Source organism: Camelus dromedarius, chromosome 16 (genome assembly GCF_036321535.1).
Source record: "Camelus dromedarius isolate mCamDro1 chromosome 16, mCamDro1.pat, whole genome shotgun sequence".
NCBI lineage: Eukaryota > Metazoa > Chordata > Mammalia > Artiodactyla > Camelidae > Camelus > Camelus dromedarius.
This window is the reverse complement of record NC_087451.1, coordinates 36,865,573-36,885,291: the sequence shown is the minus strand read 5'-3', so window position 1 is coordinate 36,885,291 and position 19,719 is coordinate 36,865,573. Positions and strand designations below refer to the sequence as shown.

The window sequence follows — 19,719 nt, the reverse complement described above, 5'->3', positions numbered from 1 at the left end:
AATCCTCTGAGAATGATCAGTGTCGTGATAAAAAAGAATTTCATAACACAAAAGTATATTTCATCTTTCCCCCAACCTTTAGATACTGTCTCATGCAAATACTCAAATACTGCAAACAGAACAGAAGAGGGTGAGCAGAATCAGTGAGACATGACTTGTAATTTCTCTGAGAAACAATCCCGAGAGAGAGAGAGAGAGAGAGAGAGAGAGATTACATTCACCAACTCACCAAAGACATGCCATAGAGGAGGAAGAGGGTGCAGACCACCATGAAGCCAGTTAGGATGACAACTGGGGCGGATTTTACAATCAGAGCCATCAAAGTGGCCGTAATGAAGGTGAAGCCAGAGTACATCAAACCCCAGGAGAGCCTGGCACAGAAGCAAAGCATCAGTTCAAAGGGCTGTTACTCCATCACTTGATTCATTCCTTTTTTTTTTCCAGCCAATGATTTGTGAAGCTTACCATATATCAAGAATAAAGGGAATTCAACAGCTAATAAATCGGAAAACTTCTCTGCCCCTGAAGGTCATATTCTACAAAGGACGGTAGGCAATAAATAAGTCAACAGGGAAAATAGGAAGCTAATTTGAAAAGAAGAAATAAAGTGGATAATATAATGAGAGCAATTGGGAGATGTTTTCAGGGAAGGCATTTATGACGATTGATTTGTCAGTTCTGGACTTCCTCTTTCGGTAATCACACAGACAACATGGACAGGAAAAATAGATGATGAAGCAGGAATCAGTGAACTCTTTCTCTGAAGAGCCAGAGAGTAAATATTTTAGGCTTTTCAGACCATAGTCTCTGTTGCGACGACTCAGCGCTGCCTTCGGAACACAAAAACCGTCAGAGACAACATTTACGCGAGTACGGCTGTGTTCCAGTGAAAGTGTATTTGTAGACACTGAAATGTGAATTTCATATACATTTTTGTGTGCCGTAAAAATATTACTGTTCTAATTTTTTAAACATAAAAAGCCATTCTTACTTTGTAAAAAAAAAAAAAAGGACTCTGTATTTTGCTGTTGACACAGATGATAGATTATAGATTCAGAAACGCACAAAGACATAGGGCATAGATAGATACAGATACATAGGTGGATGTGAGATAAGTTTTTCTTGCCATCAGTTCCAAAGAATCAGGAAGAAAGTGCTTCATAAGGGAAAGAGAATAAATCCTCCCATCGTCCACATCAGGGTTCAGGCTTTCTCTGCTACATTGTAATGATTATGATCCTGAGAGGTAGTTACTTAAAAACCTTAAACTTTAAACTTCCTTATCTCCTACTGAAAAATAATAAGAGAATGAAATGAAATGTTGTATTTTATGGATTCAATATGGCAACTTGTTCATAATGGGTCCAAAATGAACACTAAGTTTTCTTCTATTTAAAGTAGAAAATGCCATCATGTGTTGGGAAGTCTCACCGGATTGTAATGATTCCCTTTGCACAACACACTTCCGCTCACCTCACATTGTTCATCTATCTTTGACCTCTCAACATGTCTGTAATTTCACTCATATGCTGTACAGAGTGTCACAGCCTTTTCTTTCTTTTTTTTTTTAAATTGAAGAATGGTTGATTTACAGTGTTTCGGGTGTACAGCAAGGTGATTCAGTTACACATATATATTTTTTCAGATTGTCCACAATAGGTTATTATAAGATATTGGATACAGTTCCCTGTGCTGTACAGTAGTAGGTCCTTGTTGTTTACTTTTTACATGTAGTTGTGTGTATCTGTTAATCATAATCTCCTAATGTATCCCTCCCTCCTTCACCCCTTTGGTAACCATAAGTTTGTTTTCAATGTCTGAGTCTATTTCTGTTTCGTAAATAAGTTCACTTGTATCATTTTTTTAGATTCCACATATAAGTGATATCATGTGATATTTTTCTTTGACTTACTGCACTTAGTATGATCATCTCTAGGTCCACCCATGTTGCTGCTAATGGCACTATTTCATTCTTTTTCATGAGTCATAACTTTTTCTTGGGGGGGGGAGTCCTGATTTTTTAAAAACCCTTCCAAATTGGATATATTTGGTTCATTTTTTTCAAGTATCATGTTGGCTACTTTTCTCTGACTCTTTGTACATTTGCAATATCTTTTAAAATACAGTGACTAAAATGTCCTTCAGTATTGACTTAGACAATTTCAATACAAAAAGAGACACCAAAAAAAAAAAAAAAAGCCTCCCACTCTAGACCAAACCAAACCACAATCCATTTTCTCCACTTCATACTCAATTTAGTGAAAAACTCTGAAGGAAAAATAAATAACTTTGGTTTACACCAATGGCAATATGAAAAATGTGGGGTCTTCCTACTCACCTTAATAGCGTCTAACATTTTTAAAGGCTATTGGGCATATATCTAGTTATTCTATATATCTTGTTTAACACTGAGAATATTATCACAGTGTGTAAAAGGCAAATTCTAACCATTGCTTTCTGACTCCAGAACTCACTCTTTCACTATTATGTAAGCCTCAAAAACATCCCTTGGCTGAACTCATTAAAATTTTTTTGTCACTAATTGGGGATTTGATCCTTGGCTTCTTAACTTGCATTTACTGCCCTCTCAGGTGTAATACTTCCTAAAGTTCTATCAACTGCTATTTAATGTCAAGTGTTTAATTTTTGTTAAGCTCAATATAACACACCTTAAGTACATTCCCTTCTTTGATCTGCATGACCAGTGAGACAGGTATCATCACCAGTGTTTCACAGGAAAGAAAACTAAGGTTAAAAAGAGATGAAGTAACTTGGTCAAGGTAGTAGGTACTAAATGTTCAGCTGGAGATGACCCGTGGCTTCCTTCCTCCCAGGCTTGTGTTACTACCATCCCGCTATTCCTCTGCCAAGGAAAGATCTGTGCTTAAAAAGCGTAAAACGCTCTTTTTCTTTGGTGTCATAGAAGTGATGACTCACTCAGTGTGGGGGCAAAACCACTCACCCTTTCTAATGAAATATCTGAAACACATATTTCATTGGACATACAAAACCTCAAGCTGTCGTATATGAAGGTTCACCCAGATATGGTACCCAGATGACTAAGAGTCTTCATTTGTATTGGTTAGTGACCTGGGTTCCAATGATCTACAGCATCAGGCTTTCTTTAATTTAAAGAAAGTAAGAAAAGTTTCATTCACCAAGCCCATAGGTCCATCTACTCCACTCACTTATAATGTGCTACTCTATGAAAGCATCAAGTTTAAATATGATGCTCTATAGGTCTAGGGAGCCCAGCCAGCTAACTTGCTCTGTTTATTTATGTTGCGTGATGAATCACAGCCACGTGATTTACCAGAATGCCGACTCTTGAAGCCCCATCATCGTCATCAGTGACTTCATGTATCGTCTTTCTAGTGTAACATTGACTGATAAATAATATATAAATGCAGAAAAAGAAATAATGCAGAAGAAAATGAAAAAATCCGTTGTCACTCCTGCTTGGGCAACAAAGGGTAATATCTTCATATTTATGCCAGTAACTGACATCAGTTTTTCCACCACTGAATGATTTGTTGCGATCTTAAGGAAGACATCAATGAACAGACTGTTATCATTAAGCTAATTATAACCTCACACATTTCCCCTCAATTATAAGAAATTACATGCATCCCACATTCAACCATATATGCCCATTGTGATCTGTGCCCTTGTAGTTCCTGAAACACTCTGGCTTTTGTCTTCATTCCTTAGGACAACCCTACTTACCACCTGCACTGAAACAAAATCCTACTCATGCTTGAAGTCACAACAGAAATGTCACTTCAACTGGTAAGTCTTCTCTGACATTTCTCACCAGAGTACTTTCTGCCTCGTTGTTTGCCTGGCACATCATTTACAATTCCAGGATAGAACCTAAACTCTAACTGTAACTATTTATCCATAATTTTATCCCCTGACGACCCAATATCCCTGGAGAAAAGTGCCTGTGTGTGTTCTACTCATTTCCTGATCCTCAGTGCTTAGCATAAGGTTTACATAGAGCACTTGTTCAGTATATTGTGCCAAATTAATTAAGTGGATAAATTGATTAAATGATAGACTAGGACAACCCATTCTATTACCATCCATTAAGACTGAATTTACAATGCAATTAGTTTCCTTTAATTCAATACTCACTTCTACGATAGCAGCATTAATAGCGGCTTGAAAAGCTACAAAGCCCTTCTCCCAGAACACTGAACTTTCACACGTGATTGTCTCATCCATTACTTGACAATGAGCTTTAGGAAAAGAAGAAGACACGCATTAGGATGAGACGGGACAGTCTCAGTTACAGGAGAAACCAAAATTTCAGATGCTCCAAAATACACTTCAGGTCCACAACAATGTAGTGGATGGTAAGAATTCTCAGGGGAGGTTTGTAGCGTTTACCCAAGGAGAATACACCAGAGCTGCTTTATTAATATTCTTAAGACCAGTGCTCAGTAATTTCTCATTAAGTCTGATAATTCTCTCCATTAGTCAAGAATGCTTTGTTGAGCTCTTCTCTTTTGTTGCTTGTGTCAAGAAAGCACTATTTTTATTTTATTTACTTATTTTTGATGATTGGGAATCACTGAGTGAGAGCCTTTTCTTTAGGTTTTTACTTAGAAGTAACACAGGAATAATAGCAAATATAATTTAATAAAAATCTACTTAAGAACAGAGGCTTCACTAAATAAGAATGAATCTCATGTATCTTCACAGATTCAGAGTTTATCTTGTGTGTGTTTGCATAAATTTCTCTTATCACACATGTTTCCTTGTGGCTAATAACATAATCGCAAAAAAAAATTTTTTTTCTAAGAAGTTACCTGAATGGTCTCTGTGTTCCTTCATCTTGGGGATTCTATCTCCCCAGAGGAACTTCAAATGATACAAGAAGGTATCATTAAAGATGACTCTCACTGCGTCTGTAGAATAGTTTAAATCCAGCTCATCCATGCTTTTTTCATCAGGCCACCCCATGATAGTTCTTCCTGCCACGAGAAAGAAGGGAATAGCTAAGTAAGAAGATTTCCACGTGCGCCAAAGACAGCATGTCGTATTCAACTACGTTAAAGCTATTTGATGCTAAAGTTATTTCTTTACTATAGGCAGTGCTGGTCCTAAATAAGAGATTCACACTTAGAGGGGGTCGGTGGGGGGATTTTAATGTCCCAGATAAAGTCAGAAGTGTTGTGTGGCAGTCACTTTTATCACAAATAGATTGTGCCTTTCCAAATGAATTAGTTAACTGGTAATTTGAAGCACAAGGAAGTTGGAATAATAGCAATGTCGATGCATATTTAAATTCATGTACACACAGGCCCATCTAAAGTGGAAATATATGTTATAAGTATACACTATAATTACATTTCCATTTGATGATGGTGTCAACATAGCCAAACTTCCAAAAGCAGCATAAAATTGTGACACTTGGAGACTGTTTCCTCGAACGACTTTGCCTGTTCTAAAATATATCAGATAAATGAATGGCTGACTGTTACCGACCAAACCCAGGCCTTTTAACCCATACAATTTCTCACAGTCTGGATTCTGCTGAATCGAGGCTCCTGGTGCCATTCAACATGCTCCTTTGTCCTCTGCATCTCCTGCAACCTGGCAGCTGCGTTCAGAGGCTGAATCAAACTCAGGTCTAGTCCTCTTGGCAAGACTGTGGGTGGTGGTGTGTGGGTTCATCAGAGAGCCTCTGTTTCAGATTGACTCTCTCTCTGAGATACTAGCTGCCTTGGATGCTCAGTGCCTGGCTCCATTAATTTAGTGGGAAATTTCAAAATGGTCGTGTTCTCTTTGCATCATTTCTTTTTCACTTATTAGTAGAAAGTATTTATCAAGCAGTACTCTCCATCATCTCCTTGGTTATCCAACAGTACAGTTCACAGGGCATAAATGCTGGTATTTCCCCTTTATGTAGACGTTATCACATAAGAACTGGCTTCCTATCCTCCTTCAAAGGCAAACTTCTTTTTTCAATATCATTATGAAAGCATGGATTTAAATCTACGTTGAGTGAGTTTCAAATCACTGCACTTAGTCTTGCTGGGGCTCAGCGTAAGCCAACTCTGACCAGTGAGAGTCTCTTCACGCTGACTGCTGACTCCTTCTGACATCACGTAACCATTCTCAGTGGCTTCCTAGCTACCTGGAACGACAGGGTCCCTCACCCTGTCAAGTTCCTGTCCCAGATCTCTTCGTCGCCTTTCTTCCTTCTTCTGCCTGTGTTTCAAGAACACAGGGGTAAAAGAGTTCAACTATTCCATACTTCCTTATTCAGCGTTTCCCACGTTACATGTATAACAGCCTTGGAATTACATCCCAATACTGCACAACCAGTACAACTACTGAAGGTGTCTTTAGCTCTCGTCCTCAGGTTGGACCTCTCTTCTTTGCAGGGGCTGCTGGGCTCTTGTTCTCTCCCCTGGTCCATCAGACAGCCTGTCGCTTCCCTTTGCTCTCTCCCCACCCCCTGACATTTTATGGTTCAAGGAAACACCTTGTCACTTAGTTTTGTTGTAAGTATTGCCCAAGGTTTCTTGGTTTTGCTGTTTAAATTCTCTCTCAGTTTTCATATGCGTATTTGAAGAGATTAAAAAACCACGCTCTCACCACTGTCCAGTCTTCCCAGAACCTTCTCACAAACATACATTTGAAAAATCCTGGACTATCTCATTCTGATATGGACTGTAGTGAGGATAACCCTTTTAATGTAAAATTTCCTAAATAGGAGACTAATAAATAGAGCAAGAAACTCCTGATATTCAAAAGGAACATGTATCAATGTTGGTAATTAAATCTAGAGACTTGAACATTTAACACAGTTTATCAAGGAAATCTCAAAACGAATTTGTGTGTTTTGCAAATAAGGAAGTTACCATGAGCTTCTAGAGAACATACCTTTCATAAATGGCGCGGAAGCCACTTTGTTCAATATCTCCTGGGTTGTCTTGGATTCAGGAGCAAGTGCGATAACGTAATTAGAATCATTAAAATCATCTACACGTCCCAGATCCACTGCAGGCAGTTGATGAAAGTCATTAACTTGGTGTAAACTGGAGGAAAACAGGTATGCAAACAGTACTAGAAGAAGTGAGAAAAACCATTCCTGCACATCATGAGAGAAAAACAAAGCAAATCAGTAGCTGTCCAACCACAGATTAATCACTCACAAACAATTTAAACCATTTAATTCTGTTATGCTGCTTGGATTCTGTTTTTTCCCTCCCTCTCAGTTTTTTTGTTCTTTATTCTGCACTTTTTGAAATATGGCCATTGTCCGTCAAGACAGAGCTGTAGTACTAATTCCAATCATAATTAAGAACCTAACTGTATCATACTTTAATGCAAGTGTTAAAGGCTGGATTGCATCATGAACGGCCCAGGGATATACAGTTATGTTGAAACCTGAGTGATAATGATAAAGAAGTGTTAGGTGGCATGAAATAGATACCCAGCTTCCACAAACAGGAGCAAGGTCATATGTTTATCTTCTATGCTGAAGAAGATACTTCCAAAATATTGCTTCAAAAAAGGAATGTTAAAAGCCTTTGTCATTGTGGCAACACTCTGGATCTGGAAATGCAACAGAATGCATTCAAAGTCTAGCGGGAAGAACACACTTTGTCCAGTTACACTTCTAAACACATGGCCTTTAAAAGAGGTATAGATCTTATTCGCCAGATGATCTTATTTTAGCTATATTTGTTAGTCTATTTTTACAACTATATCGATCTAGATAGATAAACTGGCAGATAAAATATTTATATTGAAAAGAGATAAAAGATTAGAAGTAAACACCAATACCACTGAAATATCAGTATTTTATAAGTGATCTTAACTTACTTATTACACTTTTCTGAATTTACTAAATTTTCCACACAAATCACATGTAACCATTCTGATCATGAGAAGAAAAGCACCATCTTAATAGAAGCAAAAGTTCAAAGCCGTTGTCCTTTCCTGTTTGCGTATGTGCTCGTTATTTCTTTCAAACTGACATCATCTCTGTCCATAGTATGATGGTGTGGAAGTGCTGCCTGTTGTCTTTTGAGTGTTTTTTTTTTTAAATTCTGGATGAAATTCTGCCTCTCTTTGACTTTACTCCTGACTTTTTGTATTTACTCCTTTATGAGATTCAAGTGAGTTCAGATGTTACTTGTTATCTCTGCAGCATAAAGACGTGGCTTTATTTTTCAGGGAATTTCTGAATATGAATTTTTTTCAAAATGCTTCCAGTAAGACATATAATCATGATATAATTTAAAGGAATCTTATTTGAAATAATAGCAAAGTCCAGAATTTGAAAAAAAAAAAATCCAGCCTGCTAATTAGAAATAGAATATAAAAGAAACATTCAACAATGAAGATAAAGTGTGTGCGCTACCCAAGAAAATACTTTTTCCTTTTGTAAATACGAGAAGACATACGCTCCAAACCGTACCAACAGGGCCTCTCTTTTCATCCTCCATTTTTTAAGAAAACTCTTGCGGAGAAGGGCCCGCGTTTGCTGAGCCACGCTGAGGTGTCTCTTACTCATTAGGACCTGTTTATTTTAAAAGGAGAAAGTAAAGGAAGTAAATGTGAAGGTCTGGAATAGAAAACATTTTTCAGTCCAACCAAAAAGAAACATCACCACAGCCGTTTCCAATTGCGTGCGTAGCAGAGAAGGAAGCCAAAAAGCTGAAAAACACATGAAGAGACATTCAAGCTCAGCACTGAAAGAAATAAAAATCAAAACAATTATGAGATACATGTAATTCATACTGGTTCCCTCATTGGTCTGACAAGAAGTAGAGACCTTACCAGAGTCAAGTGTTGTCCCACAACTTGGCATTGTTCAGTTTTCTAAGGGGATAAAGGAGCCTTATGTACTGCTAGTGGGGGAAGACTTCACCATTTTGGTGATTCATTACCAGTTCATTACTACTTAGCAGCATCCTGCCGTCAGTCAGTTCTGCTCCTGGGTATGTGCACCAAGGAAATTCCTGCTCCGGTCCACGAGGGGACCCGTACAAGGATGCTCATCATGATGTAGGCTATTGCAGCATGGAGCTGTCAAACAAGTTTTAATGGATACAGTCTGTAGAATACTGTATAGGATTCAGGAGCAATGGATTGGAATATACTCAACAACATGAAGAGATCTTAAATACATAGTGCCGATTTTAAAAAACAGTAAGAAACATTGAGAGTGATACCACCATGTCATTTGTATGAACAAACACTACCTGCAATACAGCGTTTTCAAGAACATCCAGGGACTAAAGGTTTTCTATCAAGTACAATGAAAAGGTGACCAGAAGTGGGAAATGGAGGTGGAGTGTGAAGTGGGAATTGTAAATTCAAGAAAATAAATAACCTAAACAAGATGGGAGCTTTGCTTGAATCAATCATTCTGTGTGCCATGAAATCACAGTATGATTAATTCCATCTCTATCAACCTTTTATACATGAAGTCCAGAAAAGTCCCAAGCCAACCATCATTAAAACACACACACACACACGCACACGCACACACACACACATACACACACACACGCACACTAAACCCAACAGTAACAAAACTCAAAGACAAGTAGGTAGAAAAATCTCTTGAAATTTTAGAGCATTTCATGTTGTTCATTATGGCTGAAACAAGGAGAGATTAGAATTAGTTTGAATACAGGATATTAAAAAGAAAATCATACTAACTATATTTAATTCTCTTTTCTATGTTCCAGGTAGTTCTAAGGGTTTTATAAAAATTAGCTAGTTTAATCCCCCAATAAACCTTTGGGAGATTTCTCCCCATTTTACAGATGAGGAAATTGAGTCATAGAAGGGCAAAGTGACTCCCCAAACACTGCTAATGCTGGCACAACCAGGGATTTAACCCAGAAAGCCAAGTTCTGGAGATCTCACCGTTAATCAGCATGCCAAGGGATCAATTCTCCCTTCAGAGTAAGAGCAGAGATTCTCCCGGCACCCAGCCAGGCAGGGAGGAGACCTAGGAGGGATCCACTCAGGCTCTTTACTCACTGGCTCCACTTTGTGCAGTTGTTATCAGGAGTCCCCAGATGCTAGACCATAAGGAAAGTTAGATTACCTTCAAGAGGCAGAGAAAATATATAATTTTTAAGAGAAAATTTTATTATATATACAGAAGAAAAGGTTTTAAATCTTCCATTTAATGACTATAATAAAATTTCAGAAGAAAAAACGAAATGAAATAGAAATGAAAAGCAAACAACAGACTTAAGATTCCCACTGAAGTCAGTAAAAACATAAAATCTTCCATAATACAGAGACAAAAATTTGTAATCCTCCCAAATTTTAAAAGAAAATTAAAATGCATTTGAAAACAGTGAGAGAGGGAAAAAATACATGAAATCTTGGGGGAAACGATCAAAAGTAAAGTATTTGGTAAAGAGATAACTGAAAAGAAGAAAATACAGTTGCAAGAAAAATGCATTATAGAAAATACATTTTGAAGTATGTGAACATAGATTTAAAGAAAATTCATTGTAAAAAGTGCAATGGAAATTAATTTTTCAGGGTTGTGAGAAGACATGTGTATTTACCATAAAGGCTTTCCAGGTACTAAGTATAATGACAAAAATTATATTTTTGAATTTACAGTATAAAGAGAAAAGTCTCTAAGAATCAAGTTGACTGGATGGGGGTGGGGTAGTTCAGAAGGAAGGGAGTAAATAGTATATAATGGAAAAACAATTAGCCTACCTTAAAAGTGTACGCAAAAAAGTTGATTTCCCCAATTTCCTTTGAAAATTTTACCAAAATGGACAAAAATAAACAAGAACACTGAAGAAACCTCCATTTGTGGTAGAACTAGAATATCATTTAACCTCAAACCACATACACATTACCCCACTCCATAAAAAGTCAGCCAAATCATTAAAATTTGCCTCCAATTAAGGAAAATACACAAAGAAGTTTTTCAACTCTCCTGACTAAAATGTGCATATTAATCTAGAAATAACCAAGAAAAGTAATTTAATCTACAATTATTGAGAGCACTGAAAACTACACGATATTTCTTTGCTTAAAATGACCTGTAGTGTTAAAGGTCTGGACAGACCCATGGGGTCTGATTCCGCATTATAGAAGGTCAGGCAGGTTCAGGGGGAAGGAAATCTGCAATGGATACCATACTTCTGTTTTCTCCGGTTCCAAGGCTGAGATATAGAAGGTGAAACACCTTCACACCAATGGTAAAAACAACCCTAACCCTAACAAAATTAAAATCCTATTCCCCATGGCACTGGCAAAAAAACAGTATATGGAAGGAACCCTTGATGAAGTGAATTCCCAAGAAAAACAAGCCCATGAAAGGGGGAAAGACAGCCAAGCATCTCATCTAGCTTTGGGTAGACAGAGAAGGCAGGTCTGCTGGAAAGACTATTTGCAAGAATGAGGAAAAACAAAAAATTTAACCTGTAGATGATAATATGGGTTAGATGAAAAAATTGGAATCTAAGAGTCCAAAATGCATAGGAAAAAAAAGTAGCCTAAACAGTGTTTTCTTCACCCTACAGCCATGTTAGACGTTCTCCCACTGACCCCCTCTCCCTCCTCCAGGAAAAGCAACAGTGAAAAAGGGCCTGAAAAACAGAGAACCCTTGAAGCTCTGTGCATTCGGATGCCTGGATTCGGAGGCCCTGCCAGAGATGGGCTCCTATTGAAGAGGGATGGAAATCATAGGTTGCTATCATCTCTTTCATCATTTTACCAATGAGGTTACTTCTGGCTACTTGGTTCATCGCCTAAAATCCTTATCTTACCCATGGGGCGAGAACAAAGTCATAGATGGGCTGGCCCATGCTGGCGTTCGTGGGGAGCTCAAATGGCAAAACCACCTACTCAGCGGGCAGGGGGCACTGCCGGAGGGAGCGTCTAACCACGTTTTATTTCAGGGAATACTGTGCTGCTGCTATCTCAGTCTGAGAGGGCAGGAATAATCGAAGAGGAACATGGTAGGCAAAAAAATGGTCCCGTTCTAATCCTATAACGGAGCAGGACCCTATTGTCATAGGTGACAGTACAGTATTTGTAACTGCTTAATTGTATAATAGTTTAAATGGCTTTTCTCATGCTCTTGCCGTCCAGGGTGGGCTGGAGAAGAGCGGGGCTTGGGTGGTCGGCCCAACCCCCTGGCGGTGCCATGTGTAGGGGTCCTGCTCAGTGCCCTGCCTTAGCTCCCGACACCTCAGAAAAGGCAGTTGGATGGTTTGTGTATCTTCTTATCTGTAACTCACTAATGTCTGCAGTTCTTTTTTAGCCCCTTGTGGTTTCTTTGTATTCTTTTGTTTGAGGTCCCAGCCTGCAGCAAGAGGTCCCAGGCCTCAGGCTGACTGAAATGCTAGAAGCATATATCAACCTGACTTTAAACTGCACAAGATTTTCTCTGGAGCACTTTTCCACAGACACCCTCCCTCAGCTCCCTTCGTCCCAGACTCAAGAATATTAGGAGAGTCCCAAAGCCAGAGGGAAACATCATACCCAACAGAAGGAAGGGGACCATTGCATCTGCAAAAACATGGACGACTTTGCAACCATTTGTTACCCTGTATGTGATCTCTATGGAAACCAGCGCTGCCCCTTGAACTGTTAAACTTTTACCACAAACCCCCCTGCCTTTCCTCCTCAGCAGGCTTGTGGTCTCAGAGGCGTTAGCCCACTGTGACCTCCTTTGTCTGGCAAAGAAATAAAACTTCCTCTTTGACTTCATCCAGAACTCTGTGCCCGGGTCTCAATTCCATAAGCGAGGTATGGAGGCTCAGTTTCGGCAACGATTCTGAACCTTGTGAATACATGACATTACAGGGCAGAGGAGAATTAAGGCAGCAGGTGGTCATAAGGTTGCTAACCAACAGACTTTAAATCAGGGAATTAATCTTCTATTATGTGGGCAGACCCAGTGTAATTACAAGGGCCCTTAACTGTAGAAAAGGGAGACGGAAGTGGAGGTCAGACAAAGACCATGTTAAAAGGACTCAACCCTTTGCTAGCTTTGAAGATGGAGAAGGAAGGGTGTGAGCGGAGGAATGTGCATGGCCTCTGGAAGCCGTGAAAGAACAGAAGGCAGAGCTCTCCCCTACATCCTACAGGAAGCAACACAGCCCTGCCAACACCCTGAGTTTAGTCCAGTGAGACTCAGGTCCCAAACTGTGAAGTGATAAATCTGTTTTAAGCCGTGAAGTGTGTGGTTATTTGTTATGGCAGCAATAGAAAGCGAACCCAAGCAGTAAAAGAGGAGTGTGAGAGCCTGAGGACTAAGGACAAGACAGGAAGGAGACCCTATAGTCAGTCCAGGTCTAGAACAAGGGCTTTGGAACAAAATTAGTTGCTGGTGCTTCCTTGTGTGGTGTGCCCCTTTCATGGACCACACTCACGTGTAAAAAGCACCTAAGAATGGATGTCAGGATTCAGAAGCCGTGTGGATGAGCTCCTGGTAATAATGCCATCAGAGCCGACGGGGACAGCTGGAGACCCCAACCAAAACCGAACTGAAGCATTTCCAACTAGGAAATCACTGCTGAGGCAAACAACGGCATCTGAAAGGGTTAAACATGTTGCCTGGGGCCTGTTCTTTTTCCTTTCTGTGGATGAGCACATGTGCTGGGACATGTTTACGACTAAAGGACAATGAACATGATCTATTTGCCATGATTGTGGCTGTCTGTTTCTGACTGTTAAGACTGATTTTTTTTCCACTGCACATCCTGATCAGGAAAAAAAAGATTAGGAAAAAAAAAACCATACTATTCACTGTAGTTGCATAAAATATCTAGTTAGCTTAAATGGCTCTGAATGGTATAAGTCATGTGATCTAGAAATAATAACTTGGCTATGAAAAACCAGTCACTTCCCAGTCAGAATTCCCAAGATTCAGAGCATAGATACATTGCACAACAACTTAGATCAAAATTCTTAAACAGTTAGTATGACAAACAAGCTCAATAAAAATATTACCTTAAGATTTTTTGATAAAAATATTCTCAAGCCTGTTAAATCAACTTAAAACTCAGAAAACTGAGCATCCTCCAATGTTTATAAACCCTCTGGCGGAAAAACGGAAAATCAACAAAAAAGAATAAGTAATTTTAATAACTTGGGAAACAGCTCATACTTGCAAAGAGGCAACACAAGGTTACATTCCTTTCAATTCATCCAATAGTATATTAGATAACATATGCTATTTGTCCAAACATGCTTGTCATGGGGTAAAAATGAAAAAAATCTTAGTTCTCCAACTGGTTATTCAGTCATACAATATAAAAGACTCAGATGGTTTGAAAAATCAAAATGACTAATGACTTACCGCATTTAATAGTTTCCATCTAAATGTTTGGCGTTTCCTATTTGAAGGTGCACATTGTATTTTCATATGCAAAACAACCACAGTTTTAGAGGTTAACTTACTCTCAGGAAGGCTGGAGCAAGGATCTGGAAACAGCTCATCCACGGGTCTCTCTGCGTGTCCTGGAGAAGAACTCACATTCCTTTTGGGTCACTACTATATCGTGCTTTTAACTTCATGTTTATTGTTAATAGTTCCGTTCAGAATGATTTCCGAAAAGGATTACGGTCTTAAGTCCGCCAGGCTGCCAAAAACTCTTGGCTCACGTCGCATGGCGACTTCTTTCCAGTTTTCCGTTTCTTTGTCTCCCCGCCAGTTCCTCAGCAGGGAGTTCAGAGTTGCAGATGGCTGGCTGAACACAGAAGAACATTAGGAACTATCAAATCAAAGGGAACATAGTCTTTCTCAATTAGCTTTTTCAAACAAGGCCCTCTTGGGAGAGTTGATCCCCAACACAGTCTCTTAAAGAAACGGTTCGGAGCAGAGCAGAGAGAAGTAGAGAAGAAAAAAAAAATTTTTTTTTAATGATAGCTGTACATACAAACAGTTCAGAAAGTAACTCAAAACCTTCCACTGAAATTTAGTTCTTAAAACCTGGATATAGAAAGACGGCAATGAAGCAACGTATTTTTTTTTAAGGGTAGCAAAATGAACTTCGAAATTTCATCTGCATCTCGTTGCACTGCATGCAAGATACCTGCAGCATCTTTCTTGAAGTGGAAAATAGGAGAATCCTTAGAGCAATGTCACAGACAAGTATCTGCATTCTCAAGACCTAGATAGGCTTGTGATTTCTGCAAGTCCCAGAAAGCAAAGTACCTTCTCTATAAGCGAACACTGGTTTTTAGTATGTCCTGTTTTCCATATTGTTCAAGAAATATTTTTTTAACAGATAAGAGCTGCCATTCTATCTTTTTTGTGTGTGTGAACATTTCAGGTAAGTCAAAGACAAGGCAATTCCAAAACTTCTTGTATTTCATGGAGTTCGTCTTTGGCGGAAGGAGAAAGGTGAAAAGGGCCACCCTCTTTCTGCTTGCTGTCAGTCTGTTAAGTTCCTCTGCATTATCATTACTCCGTGAAAACATGGCTGAAGGGAAATACTGTGCTACGCATGCAATTCTCACATCAAACAGACTCACCTGTGTCCCACTGGCCAGGGTAATTGCATGAAACTTCCTCACCTACTTTTCGTTCCCTCAATATTTATTCAATCATGCTTACTTTTTGGCTAATTATATGGGCCCAGAAATTGCTCAGCTAATAAAATAGAGGCAGATGGAATTCAATAACGCATGAGACAGTCAAGCTTTAAAAAAAAAAAAAGACCGCTGTTCCTGTATGTCTGCTGTCTGCTGTAGGAGATATAAGATTACCATATTTAATAACACTACTAGCATTTTGTACACAGATATTCAGGAATTTTTTTTTCCAGTAACTGTTTCCTAGAAGAACTTTGTATCTAGGAGAGAGCTGGCTTCTGGACTGTATTCTTTTCTTTCAATATACTGGCTTCTTCCTTTACTGCATGGTAATCTCTGCAGCATTGTAACCGAGCAAGCCCACCCTCGTTCAACTTCCTTTTCAACATTTTTTTGATCAAGTCATGTCTTCACTCTTCTAAACAATCTTTAGTCTCAGCTTGCCAATTAAAAAAAAAAAAGAAAGTCCTACTGGGATTTCACAAGTGGAATGGCACTGATTTTATAGCATAATGTACCTACTGAGCAACCAAATAGGACACTTCTTATGTGGAAGGCACACAAAAATATTAACGCATTTAACCCACACGATAATCTCATGAGGTAGCATTATTATAATCATCCCCATTTTACAGATGAGAAAAGTGAGATTCTGAGTTTAAATAACTTGCCCAAATTCAAACAGCTGGTAAGTAACAGAATCTGGGTTAAAACACATCTCCAGTCTGTTATCTCAAATAACAAAGTCTCCTGAAACAGTATACTTTATTTTTCTTTTCATCTCTTCTGCAAATCTTTTACTTTCCACAAGGGGATGTAAGTCCCTAGGGTAGCCAGTCCATTTCATCCAGTCATCTGATAGTGTGGTCTCTAAGATTTCTTGTGGTTTTCCATTTCTCCATTTCTACACTGATTGTTTTTTCTCTGTTCCTTGTTTTAGGTTCCCCTTGCTCTTTCTTCCTCCTCTCCTCTGGAGCGTTCTGAGTGAGAACTTTCTGATATTTCATTCTACTGGTGCTCACCTTTAAATGCTGGGAAGTGTAGTTGAACCTACATTATGCTGGCAATGCAAAAAAGTCAGCCTGTATCTCTCCCTGTCTCCCCTCCATGGCCTGCTATGGACATACGTGCCTCCTTCCCACCCCTTCCATGATAAGTCCTTCAGCATATATGACCTTGAAACCTTAGCTCTCCTCCTTGCTAGCTGTGCAACGGTGGGCAAATGATTTACTCGAGGACCCTCAGTTTCCCCACCTGTAAGAGACAAATAATACAATAGTATCCAATGGGGTCACATAGATAAAAATTTGGGATTTGGGGGTAGGGTAGAGTGAACACTCAGTAAATGCTAGAGATTATATTCTCCAGCGCCTTGCCCAAACTGGAAATTATAGGTATTAATCTAATGGATGAAAAATACTACCACTTTGATTACTTAACATACATTTCTTGGATTATCTGTGATGCCAAGCACATTTCAGTTTAATTTTTGGCCATTTGTAGATTATTTGACTAATAAATCTGTCCATTTTTTCCACCTGTATTTCTGGTACTCTGCCATTCTAGGTTTTTTGTTTATGTGTTTGCTTTTGACCTCGAGTGAAAATAACTTAAATCATTCACTTAAAAATGTTGCTGCCTTCTCACATCTAGTTCTGCTGCTGAGAATGCTTACATAACTTTGATCTCATTAACTTGAGTCATTTTGTTTTTCTTGCTAGAGTATGTTAGTATTTTCTCTTTAGCCTCAAGTGTGTGAGATTTCATGACACTGTACCTCCGTGTAAGTTTTGTTTTGGTTTACGGTTTTATTTTTTTGCCCTGCATGGCACTTTGTGGTCACTTGCATTCAAAGAATTTGTGTCTTCACTGTGGAAGGTCCCTAAGAGCAAAATAAAAATAGAACTAGGTATATATCTGAAGAAAATGAGAACACTAATTTAAAAAGATACATGCACTCTGATGTTCATTATTTACAGTAGCAAAGATATGGAAGCAACTTAAGTGTCCATCAACAGATGAATGGGCCAAGAAGATATATACACATATATAGACACACACAATGGAATACTACTCAGTTATAAAACAGAACACAATTTTGCCATTTGCAACAATGTGGAAGAAGCTAGAGGGTATTATGCTTAGTGCAGTAAGTCAGAGAAAGACACTATGTTATTTCTTATATGTGGAATCTAAAAAACAAAACAAATGAGTGAATATAACAAAGAAGAAACAGACTCACAACTATAAAGAACAAACTAGTGGTTATCAGTGGGGAGAGGGGAGTGGGAAGGGGCAAAATAGGGGTAGGCGATGAAGAGGTACAAACTACTATGTCTAAAATAAATAAGCTACAAGGGTATATTGTACAGCACCAGGAATATAGTCAAAATTTTATAACTTTAAATGAAATATACTCTATAAAAATATTGAATCACTATGTTGTGCATCTGAAACTAACACAATGTTGTAAAACCAACTATACTTCAATTTAAAATGAAAAATGTGTCTTCTTTTTAAGATCTGGGAAATTTTCAGCTAATATATTGGTCAAAAATTGCCTCCCTCCTAGTCTATTTTTTTTTTTTAACCTGAAAATTTACTAGGTATTCAAGATCTATTGTCCTTGTCTTACCTTTTGCCTCTCTACCATCTTGGAACTGGAAAACAATCCATTTCACACCACAAGTAAACAACATTTCCGCTGTACAATTTCTATAACGCTACTCCCATTGTTACCTTCACGGTGTCGCCATTTCGCTGCAGAAATACACAAGACTTTTCATCATCTGGTCCTTGCTTCTCCTTCGCCTTCCTTTGCCTTAACCTTTCCCCCAAATACAGGCATACTTCAACATGATGCTTTTTAAAAAAATGTATACACTGCATTCTCATTTACCTCTACTGTTTCTCCGGGAATGAGCCCCTCCTCTCAGCTGGTCATCCCATGATGACTACATTGATCTGCCTAATTCTTACCTGTCCAGCAGGTCTCAGGTCTGATGTCTCCTCCCCCGAGGAGAGCCTCCTATGTGGGTTAGGTGCCCCTCCCCGGTGCTCCTGTAGCACACCATGGTTACCGCCATTGTAGTGTGTACCTCACCATATTTTAAACTAGTTATACTCATCTCTCTTCCATCCTAGATTGTAAGCTTCTGAAGAGAACCACAGAATCCTCGCTGCTGTACACATCTCAGAGCCTGGGACATGAAAGTTGCTCAATACGTTTACTCTGAGTTTAAAAGATATAATGTTGAATGTGAGGTAGTGAAGCAAAAATAAACAAAAACTAGCATTTATTATTTCCAGAAACTTGATTATGAAAGAAAAGTCTTTGTTGGCTGGTAGCCAAAATGAGTTGTTTTGGTCAAGGGTAGGGTTTTTTTGGTTTGTTTTTTTTTAAGATAGTACTTGGAAGGGGAAGGAAAAAAGGAAACACCAAAAATACAGAAGAAATCAAGTAATAGATGGAACGTTGCCTTTTCAGGATTGCGTCAGAACCAAGACGAGAGGAAACCTTGAAAAGGAGAAGGGAGAGTTTCTTTGTCGCAAGAAAAAAAGGAGGTGAAACTGAGAACTGAAAGAACTTTTAAATATGACAACATCCAGTGAGGATTTCATCCCTTGAGAGTTAAGATATTGTTTCCGTGAAATTCTGTGAAATTCTAAGAGCAGACCAACAGATGTGCTTGGCAACTGAGGACAGTGCTAGGAGTCCTGAAACTGCTCTCAGGAGAATGGAACGGGTTTACCTTAGAATGTGTTAGGGATTCTCAGTCATGCTGAGAGCCCTGCTGAAGGAGGCAGAGCTCCTTAAATCAAAGGAAAAAAAAATCATGGCGTTTGCCTTTGAACTGATGTCTCAAAGTAACATTTTTAAAAGTCATCTATTTGCTGACTAAAATCACTAGTAGGTCAAGAAAGGCATCAGTGACTACAGAAACTGATAAATCATGAATTACCCAAAGACTTACCCAAAAAAATGCTTAAAATGAGCAAGCAAGCAAGAACATTTATCCAACAAACTGAGTTATTCAAACTCAGGACTCCAGCATCAGCACTGGTAACTCAGTGACTAAAACGTCGATGCAGAAAGTGCATGAATTGACATCTTATTGTTGAATTTTGTGATGTTTTTGCTATTTCATTCTTTTTACAAAG

The 19,719-nt window shown here is 38.7% G+C and overlaps 1 protein-coding gene across 1 annotated transcript in view; it reads right to left on the bottom strand.

Moving 5' to 3' along the window:
* The window catches only part of LOC105085699 (ATP-binding cassette sub-family A member 9), a 58,137-nt gene extending 39,351 nt beyond the window's left edge, over window positions 1-18,786 (bottom strand). The window contains 8 exon segments of the mRNA XM_064495623.1: window positions 230-371; window positions 3,314-3,540; window positions 4,138-4,241; window positions 4,815-4,979; window positions 6,898-7,105; window positions 8,441-8,542; window positions 14,422-14,711; window positions 18,538-18,786. Of these exon segments, the coding sequence (XP_064351693.1) occupies window positions 230-371; window positions 3,314-3,540; window positions 4,138-4,241; window positions 4,815-4,979; window positions 6,898-7,105; window positions 8,441-8,542; window positions 14,422-14,460 (987 nt within the window). The 5' untranslated portion in view covers window positions 14,461-14,711; window positions 18,538-18,786.
* Between the last annotated feature and the right edge of the window lie 933 nt (window positions 18,787-19,719).